A 10063-nucleotide genomic window follows, 5' to 3' on the forward strand; every position below is an offset into this window, starting at 1 on the left:
AGAGGAGAGCAGGGGCAGGGGGGTGCCGAGGTAACGGGCAGGGCCCAGGAGCCCGGCTGCAAGGGGCGGGAGCTCCAGGTGCACCTCGGCCCTGGCCTTGGCCGGGCCGACTTGGGGGCCCCCGGGGTGTCGGGAGGCCGGCGGGCGGGGAGGGAGGGAGGGAGGAGACGGCTGGGCTGGGCCGGGGGCTCGGCCGACGGGGAGCAGGTGGGCGGGGACAGGGGCCCTGCTGGAAGAGGCACCGCAGCGAGGTGGAGGGCTGCGTGCGCAAACTGGGCGGCCGCCTCCTGGGCCCAGAGAACGGTGAGGCCGTTTGGGTTGGGTGTTCCAGCCCGAGGGCATGGTTCTGTGTCCAGGGCCACTGAGCTGGGCGCGGGGCACTGTTGGGGGAGGATCTGGAGGCCCAAACGGGCCAAGGCGTTTGGGGTCTTGAGCAGACCCAGGAGAAGAGTCTAGCTGGGCCAGGAGCTGGAATTCGTGGGCAGGGCGCTGCTGGCGGGCGACAGTGGGCAAGGATGGGCACTTTAGGGGTTGGCATGAGTGGAAGGGGACAAGGAGGGCCCAGAGTTTGAGTTTGAGCGTAATTTGGGAGTTCCATGTCACTGGGTGGGTTGATGACTCATGCGATTTGCTGATCACAGAAGCCTTTCCTGGCGACCAGCTCTGAGTGAGGGGAATGAAAAGGGTGAGGATTTGGAGAAGTGGTGTGGAGGCCACCTCTTGGGACACCCGGTGCTCTGATGGCTTCCTGTCCCCATGCGAGGGACTTTGGGAGTGATGTTTCACAGTGCTGTTGATTTGGAAGCTTCAGCTCAGGCTGAGGTTAAGGAAGGTCTTGGTGGTGGCCAGTCCCTGCCTTCCTTCCTTTCCAGGCTTTCAGGATTCAGTTGTGTTCCTGAAGGGAGTGGGTTAAAAATTCCTCCGGCCTACAATCAGCCTTACAATATCCACCAGGGGTAGGAGGGACATGTACATGCGTGACTGCAGCAGCATTCTCTGTCGTGGAGCCCTCACGCTTCCTCGCTGTTGCCATAGAAATGCCCTATTGATGGTGTATTTATAGGGGAAGAAGCGGGCGCTAAATTTTGGGGAAGGAGGGGGAGGCGGCTTTATGGCAGCAGCAGCAGCAGCAGCAGTAGCAGCAGTGATGGTGACTACAGAATTGTTAATGGAGTGGGCCATGCCCTGTGGGCTGTTTGGGGGGAGTTCCTGGCTTGTTTGAAGCTTAAAATGAACTAATGACTTCATCAGGTGTCAGGAGAACACTCATCCGTGGCTATGACATGTGTGGGTGTGCATGCACCAAAGTCGGATGTGTTTGGGACAAGAGGTTGCTATACGTAAGCTGTTATGTAATTTTTCCACATACAAATGAACAAAACAACACTGCAGTTCTCTTTGATAAAAAATGAAACGTATGTTTTTCTATCTTCACTTATTGGTACAGCCTTTACTCATTCTTTTCATACCCTGACACAACAGCTCCGTATTTAATTCAGTCAAAACCATTGCTGTTAGGCTCACCTCATGAGTGGCATTGGCCCTAGGGGAACCCCAGAGATCCATAATGAAGCAGGAATTAGGATTAATATTCCGTCTTCACTCTAAAACATTGAGGGCCAACTTATCTTACAATGGTAGACCCATCTGTTGACAGGTTCACTCATTGATAGTTTTGGGTGGGATTGTTGTGGAATTCAAAAGACAAAATCCCCCTTGATGTGGTGTTTCCATAGATGGATGTTATATTTGCTGTTTTTCCTTTAGTTTTAATTTTATTTATGATTTATATCGTACCTGTTTGCCAAAAGAATTAGAAGGTATATTTTAAAAATACATAAGACTCTGACCACCTAAATAGAAAAATGTATGCCCTGTTGCAAAGGAGAAGCATATGTGCTCAACAGCTGGGCTTCTAGAATGTTTGTGCTTGGTGATCAATGTTAACGCTGAACTTCCTGGCAGCCTAGGCAAAAAGGGCGGCATAGCGGGTTACACCGTTCACGTGTCTTACATCCTGTTAGTCATAAAACCAGAGCTTCTTCTTGGGGAGGGGAGCAGCAGGGTGATTGCTCCCAGATGTGGACAGCTTGGTCAGTGCTCTGGAATACGTGCATGAGTGGGAGTCTGTGTTGGGGGAGAGCAGTGTGCTGTGGCTATGGTTTACATTGTGGCTGGATAATTCCTGAGCAGGAGTGAGGCTTTTGGACAATAGCTCACATTAGAGGCAACCCTTGCATTGACTTAGCATCTCAGTTTTGGTCATGCCAGTCACTGTCCTGGTACTCCACTGCAGTGTTCCTTAATGCAAGGAGAGGAGAGAGAGAGTTAGTTTCAGAAAATCCTGGGCACTGTGTCTGGTGCAGACAAACACAGTGAGTCACCTGGGTTTGGGCCATGACTTTTGAGGTAGTTGTTGTTGCCATGTTAAGCTTTGCCAGTACCTGCTTCTTCAATGCATGCTGCCTGTTTTCCAGGAGCGTGCTTGTCCCTAGAGGTATCTGGCACTTACCACTGTGAGCAAAGTTAGCATCCTGTCTCTGACACTGTTGGTGTGCTTGGCCTCACCTAAGACCCCATCTCTCTGAGATCCTTTCCAATTCAAAAGTGCAAAGATTTTTGGAGAGAGGTGAGGAAAGAAGAAACTTGGCCTGTGGGAAGTTCTTTTTCTTTCTTTCTCTTTCTTTCTTTCTTTCTTTCTTTCTTTCTTTCTTTCTTTCAGAATGAAGTCAACCCTTAGGTCTTCTAGACCCTCAGAATCCGTCTGTGGGAGAAAGAGCCCAAAGGTTAGCTTTGGGCTCTGCTGGGCCTCAGGCAGGTAACTCTGGAAAGAGAGCTTGGGGAAGTATGGGAAGTAATAGAGCTGTGAGTGGCCCAGGAGGTAATGTGCCTCATGAGGTGTTGTTTTGACCTTTGACCAGGCCAGCAGGGGTAGGGACCACATCTCAGGGTCAAACTGGTGCGCTGTAGGCTTTGGGGGTATGATTTAATTGTGACTCTGCTTTTCTCCTTTGCCAGGCAAGTGAGACACGGGATCTAAGGGAGCAGCGATGGCAGGTGAGTTTTCCAGGGGCCAGGCTGAGGGGTGAAGGGCCTACCCAGGGGCTCACAGGAAAGGTGCATGCTTACTTTTCAAGTCCTTTCCAGCTTTCCCGTCCTGAGTGTGTCCCTGTGGCCCCTGTCTCATCGTCTGGGTAGCAGGTTTATCCTCTCAACTCTGGTTCCCTTCTGGAGTATGTGCTCACTTGTCCACTATGAGAGAAACTACTATGACAGGCCATAGGAAAGGGCACCTGCTTGTTGGTAAAGCCCTGCTTGCTTCACTGCAAGGGGCTGGTTGGCAGGAGACCGAGCTCAGGCTTACGGAGGCATATAGCTGATACTATGCCAGGTAGTTTGACTGTAGCTGTGTCCCTTCCTTTGGAATAAGTCGATATGGCTAGCACTCAATGACATTTTTACAGGAAGCATCTGTGCCCAGTCTACAAAGACTTATATTCTCCCTGCTACCCTCTTTCCAGAGGCACTCTTAGATTCGTATGCATCCAGTGCCTTGATATAGCCCAGATTGGGTTTGTAGTAGACTGTTTGGGGCTAGGCTGTTGATGACGGCACAGGTGGCCATTCAGGTGGACGGACGCCACCCTGGTAGACTGCTGTGGGGTGATTTGGTATTGGTCACCAGCATCAGTCTATAGGGGAGCCAATTCTCATGATAAGGGCTCTGATGTCTCTTTTTGAGGTGAGGCAGAAGATACTGGGTACTTTCTCTGTGTTGACTACAATACTCAAAATCCTTCATGTATATTGTTCTTGTGCAACAAGCACCTCCCTCTCAGATCCCATTTTCCTCCATAACACCAGAGGCCTGAATCTTGCTGGGTTCATGGTATTCTAAGCAGATGCATCAAGGTATCACAGAAAGTTGGCACTTTCGTCCCTTTTACAAAGGGCTAGTCATATCTGGGGTGGTGTCTTGCCCACTGGTAGTGTCTTGCTTTCCTTTGTCACTGTATTTCTGTGTCTGGGCTGAGTCTGGTTTGAAGGAGCCCCTGGGTGCCTTCCTATTCCAGGCTTCAGTGCAGCTCTCTCTTCAGTGTTTCTGGAGGCCAAGAATGCCCATTCTGTCCTGAAACGGTTCCCTCGTGCCAATGAATTCCTGGAGGAGCTGCGCCAGGGTACCATCGAACGAGAGTGCATGGAGGAGGTCTGCAGCTACGAGGAGGTCAAGGAGGTGTTTGAGGACAAAGAGAAAACGGCATGTACTGTCCTGGGGTAGCTTCTGGGAGCAGGGGGAGCCTCAGGAATAACAAAAGCAGGCCCTGGTATCTCACACCAGTCAGAAGCAATAAAGGAAAGCCAGTCCAGTCTAAGGCAGGGCCACTGGGGCCATAGAAGGACAGACAACATGTCTTCAGAGTCCCAGCTGCCTGATTATGGGGACCTCTTCACTTGGGAGCGTTGTCCTTTATCCTGGGTGCATTACATAGCCTCTCTGATAGGCCTCAGAAGCCAGTAAGATGCAGTAGGGTGGGGAGCAGCCGCAGGCCCTGCCAAACACACCAGACTTGCTGAAGGTCTATGAGGTCCAGCTGGGGCATGAGCTCTTGCATATAAATGTAAGTGGCCATTTTTCTTTTGTAGATGGAGTTCTGGAAGGGGTACCCGAATGCAGTCTACTCAGTTCGAGACCCTACACAAAGCCCAGATGCCATGTATGTGGTTGTTCCCCTTCTGGGGGTGGCATTGCTGATTGTCATTGCCTTGTTCATCATCTGGAGGTGCCAGCTGCAGAAAGCCACACGACATCACCCCTCGTATGCTCAGAACCGGTACCTAGCCAGTCGCGCAGGGCACAGCCTCCCCCGGGTCATGGTGTACAGGGGCACTGTGCATAGCCAGGGGGAGTCCTCTGTGCACCGTGAGGCAGGGAGCAATCCTCAGGTGGTGCTGGGGCCTAGTCGAGGGGGCAGAACCACGGTCCGCCTCGAGAGCACCCTCTACCTCCCTGAGCTCTCTCTCTCCAGGCTGTCCAGTGCCACCCCTCCCCCATCTTACGAGGAGGTAACTGCACCCCAGGAGAGCAGCAGTGAGGAGGCAAGTGTCTCTTACAGTGACCCACCCCCAAAATATGAGGAGATAGTGGCCACCAACCCTGGCTCAGACAAGTAGTAGGACTCATGTCCTGTCCAGCGTGAAAGCCTCTTTCAGGGGTCTCTTATTTTATTTTTAACTTCTTAAAGACTGTGCCACCACAAAACAGCCTTAGCCTCCTTGTTGCCAAATAATTTCCTAACCGTGGATTTGTAGGAAGTCAGTTGTCAGAGACAGGTGGAGGGGGGTAGGGAACACACCTGCGTCAAAGCCCCTGGGGAGAGCTACAGGCCAGAGAGTCCAGCTCTTCCAGAAGCTCCCATGCTCCTGCCATGCTGTCCTCTCATCAGGAACTGGCTTCTCTTATGCCAAAGGTATTACCCCATTGAGTTGATTGTGGCCAGAATGTCCATAGGCTCAGGCCCTGGGGCTGTGCAGCTGGCTGGAGACCTGTCTGTGTTTGGAAGCCTAGGCCACAGAGATGAGGGAGAGAAGCTAGCCCTTCAGCAACACCCTTTCCTCAACAGTCCTGTGCTTTCTGTCCTTGCTTACATTTTGAGGACAGGGACAGGACTGAACAAAAAACAAAAACAGTAATAACAAATAAATGACCAACACAATAAAACAAAACAATATAATGGGCCATTTATAGGTGACTGGGGGAAGTCAGCTCTGTGATACTCCCCTGCCCCAACATCTGCCCCTACTCCAGATTAAAAGGAATATCTAGAGCAAGCTGGAAGGAGGGCAGGGTGTGTGAAGGATGAGAAGCAGGGGCCTGGCTGCCAAACTGAACACGAGGTCCACATGAACTTTGCCATCCTGGGGGCTAGCTCTGCTTCTAGTGTGCTTGGCCTCCTGAAGACCTTGGCTTTCCAGATGTGTACTGGCTGTGCTAAAACTGCTACCTGCTGGCATGAGCCCAATTATAGCCCTGGAAAAACTAATGCTGGTGACCCTGCCTGGGAAGCCCATGGCCTCTGTGTGGTTGGGGCTACAGGCTGGAGCAGAGAGCTGAAGTTTTCTCCTAATGAGGTTGATTGGCCCATGGGATGCTTAAACCCATGAACTTGGCCTCCTCAGCACTGTGCTTTCTGGCTTTGAACTTTTAGGATTTTTCCCTTTTCACAAGTAGGTGCAATGAGTTGAACTTGAACTTCAGATGATTGATTTCTCCTTAATAATAGTGCCCACCTGGGGAAAAGATCCTGAAGTGTCCCTTTTTAGAAATTTCTTGACGGGGGAGATGGGGAAGCCTGTGACCTGGGGTCAAAGGCCTATCCAGGGTGTTGCCAGGTGCTGGCATTTTTAATAACCCCTTTCTGTGGCCCAGAGGCTGCCTGTGCATTTCAGTGAGGCTTTGGACAGTAGGGGGGGGCAGAAGTGACCCAGCCTTTAACTGTCCGTGACCATGCGAAAGACTCTCGACACCGCCTCCCCCACCCTTGCATGTCCATCCTCCTGGCCTCCGTGCCAAATCATTTTTCGTCTGTGGTGCTTTAAAAAATGTAGCAAATTTTTGTGGGGCCCAAAAGAGTGCACAGCCAGGGTCATTGGCAACCACAGCAGTTTCAAACCCACTGAGAAGACAAGCTTCTTTCTGTCAAAACAGCTCTCCGAGGCAGGCATCAGGCCTCATTCTCTGAATGAAGCCCTGCCTTGAGGCCACAGATGACTTCTGGAGGCCCCTCCAGTCCTGAAGACTTGCCCAGGGACATGCTTCAAGTTAGGAGGCTTCTGTTCTTACCCCAATGAGTCCACCAGCTTGGAAAAATTGACTCGGTGGCTGGGGTTTTCCATCCCTCCCCCTACCTCCCAAGCCTATTTGAGGCTGACTGAGCTAATGCTTGTGCAGTTCTTAAAGCACCAGGGAGCCAGTGCAGTTTTCCCTTGGGAAGATTCTTCTAGAATTGTGTAGCTTATAGGGGACCAGTCTTAGTGGAGGCCTTCGTGTGACTGTTATGTTGAGTCTCAACCTGGACAGTTGGTCTCCTGCCAGTTGAGACTTTCTGTCCCGTCCTTCTCTGAGAGCTCCCTGATGCCCAAGGTGCTGACCTGGTGGCATTCCAGCTTTCCTTTCTTCCTGTTTTCCTCCCTCTGGGCCTCTAACACTGCACTCCTACCCTTCCTCACAAACGTATTTTTGGCCTACAAAGGCCCTGCTTTACCACGATGGAGGCCATGGTCAGTCGTGTTTGGTCATGTTGGAGGACCTGGGGCAGCCTGAAGCTCAGGGGCCAGCCCAGCTTTCCCAGTACTTCCTCAGGCAGGTGCCTGCATGTGACCTGGGAGCATGGGAGGAGTCACTTACCCCTATGTATCTCCTCCCCACTGAGAAGAGAGCCAAGCATTGGCCCCAATGACCAGAGCCAAAAAGAGTATGTCAAGGAATGCCTGCTGCCTTTGGCATCTGTTGAGCCCTTCCCTGCCAAGCTGGGTGGAGATGGGAGGGAGCAGGAAGCAGGAACCTGGCCTGGTGGAGGACAGCATGTGTTATGTCCTTCAGGCGCTGAGTGAGGGCCTACAGGGAGAGCTCACAGGCAGTTCCTAGGGTCCTAGGGTGTTCTGTTCAGGTGCTTGGCAGCATTCTTCCAGGTGGGCTTGCCACCGTGGTCTCTGGGACGTTTTTTGTTTTTGTTTTTGTTTTTTGCGGTACATTGTAGAAAAAAGACTGTACAGTATACAATGGTCATAACTCCTCGCGGTGCACATTTGGCTTTTACGAATGCCCTGTATATATCTTCTCAAACTCTGTCTTTGTATGGACGTTGGTTTGATACAATGCTAAATCTGTAGTAGCCACATTTTTGTTGTTTTTGGACGTGTGTGTGTGTGTGTGTGTGTGCCTGCCTGCACATGTGTGCACGTTGCCTTTTCTCATATGCTTATCTGAAACAATAGCTGGTGTGTGGCTATATTTGTACTAGGAGGGTTCCGGTCTGAAGGGAGGAATGTCACCTCCTGGGGCTGGACAGCCTTTTGACAGGGCCGTGAGGGAGGAGAGCTTGTATTAGCTGTCCAAGCCCCGCAAAGTCACCACCTTATGTCCCCACTTCATAAAAAGTTTTGTGAGAAGACTAAGCAGCTCCATCCTATGGGCCTTTGCCCTGTGGGACCCCCTCTCACATGTCCTTTTGGCACAGTGTCCTCTGCCCCGGCTCCTATTCTGTTATCAACAGCTGAAGAAAATCTAAGCACTCCTGGACCATTTTATTTTTTAATTTTATTTTTTTGTGTGAAAAAATATGTGACTCTTGACTTTCATAATGGTGGGGCTAGTTATTTAGATATTTTTCATTAAGAAAAAAGAGAAAAGGCTTAAAAAATTCCTTGAAATATGACTGTCGCTTGTTTTCAAACAAAAACTTTTTAAGACTTTTTAAAACAAGAGTCACAAACATGTCCCTCCAGCGCTGCTCCCCATCACCTGGGGTTTTCAAAATGAAAGCACAAGGGAAAGAGTGAGGCACACCGGTGCCCAGTAACACCCAGCAGGCTGACTTGGAGGCCAGTGACCTCCTTTTGTGCTGGCGATTCCCACTGCCATTAGTGTGAATTCCTTAGGGTGCTTGGGAAAACAGGAATCTGCCCAAAGGGTTGGATGTTGTCTTTCTAGTAGCCTGAATATGAGGAATTCAGGACAGGAAAGTGTCTTTTTGTTAAGGAGTAGGAGCCAGATGGTTCCTCTCTGGCTGCGGGTTGATCTTTTGACAAGAAAATGGCATCCCAGGAGAAGAAGGAAAAAACAACACTGCCTCTAGATTGTTCTTTTGTCTGGGGGGAGGGGAGGAGGGGACAGGGAGAGAGGGAGGCTCTCATATTCACCTATGCTCTGTGTTTTGAGGAGTGTGCCTGTGTGCTGTGTCTTGCTCTCATGTTCAAGGCTGAGACGGAGAGCTGGGCAGTAAACCTTTTCAGTGTGTGATTCAGAAACAAGCACATTCTCCCCACTGAACTCTGTTCATACTAATCAGTATAATTAGCTAATTTCAAAGTACTGTAATCAGACTGCCTGCAACTATGGTAAAAGCCTATTAATTTGAAGCCCACTAATTCAGAATTTATAGAAAATCACAACTTAAGATAATTCATGGTATCTGTGATTCTTGCGCTGTAGAAATTTTTGAAATATTCTTCCCTTTACTCAATTTTCAGGGTCATATATGTAAGAGGGATCTAGTTAAAATGAGCACATTTTTCAAATAAAAGGCTCAAGATATCAGGGATCCCTTCACCGTGCCTTCAGCTTTGGGGTTCAGTGATTCTTGTGTGTGAGGCTCTTTCCACATAGGATGATCTCTTGGTCTCTCTCCATTGTGGGAATGTTGGGTGCTGCAGCTTTTCATTCTCTTTTATTTACCTTATGAATAACATAGTTTGTGAACTAGCTTGCAATGTAAAGTAATATAACTGTGTATCTTGCTGAATATTCTGTAAAGCAGATGTTTCGCTAACAAGCTGGCCACTCCCATCATTTGCCCCCAAATACTAAACATACGGAGCTTTTCCTTTCACAGGCTGTGGGCGGTGAGTCTCTCTCTAGCAGGAATTTCTCTGACAAAGATATCCAAATAGCACACCCCCTCGGGCTCATTGCCTCAACAGTTGTTCCACTGTACTGAGACATCTGACCGTTGAACAGTGCCTGCCCTTTTCCCGCCCCCAGCCTGAGCATTAACACAGATATTCAAGATTGGAACAAATCCCACCGCTGCTTTTGCCTCCCGATCTCTCTCCTTCCGGATGCCACTTTCCCAGGCCTGAACACACCTGCTATTTCACTCTGTGATTGTGAATTTGTGACAATGGAAACCCTGATATGTGCAACTCAGCTTATAGACATGATTACTGTGAAATGGATTAATTTTGATACCACTTTAAACTGTGCTTGTATTCATGTGTTGACCCATGTCAGCTGGAAAATCTGTACATTCAGTAGTATGTCAGGATTTCACTGGAGCCTGGGAGC

The 10063-nt window shown here is 49.9% G+C and overlaps 1 protein-coding gene across 1 annotated transcript; it reads left to right on the plus strand.

Annotated features, from left to right (window-relative positions):
* Positions 1-233: 233 nt before the first annotated feature.
* Positions 234-6162, plus strand: PRRG3 (proline rich and Gla domain 3). Its single transcript, XM_015543251.2, has 4 exons — positions 234-303; positions 3019-3057; positions 4098-4258; positions 4645-6162. The coding sequence occupies exons 2-4, from the start codon at positions 3051-3053 to the stop codon at positions 5170-5172; spliced, it is 696 nt and encodes a 231-aa protein (XP_015398737.1). The 5' UTR covers positions 234-303; positions 3019-3050; the 3' UTR covers positions 5173-6162.
* Positions 6163-10063: the final 3901 nt, after the last annotated feature.

This window comes from Panthera tigris, chromosome X, assembly GCF_018350195.1.
Source record: "Panthera tigris isolate Pti1 chromosome X, P.tigris_Pti1_mat1.1, whole genome shotgun sequence".
NCBI lineage: Eukaryota > Metazoa > Chordata > Mammalia > Carnivora > Felidae > Panthera > Panthera tigris.

What these genes read in the sequence shown, in the direction of transcription:
- PRRG3 (XM_015543251.2), top strand. An exon ending in TTGAGGACAAAGAGAAAACG is followed by an intron (nt 4,259 to 4,644) that starts GCATGTACTGTC and finishes TTTCTTTTGTAG; the next exon opens with ATGGAGTTCTGGAAGGGGTA.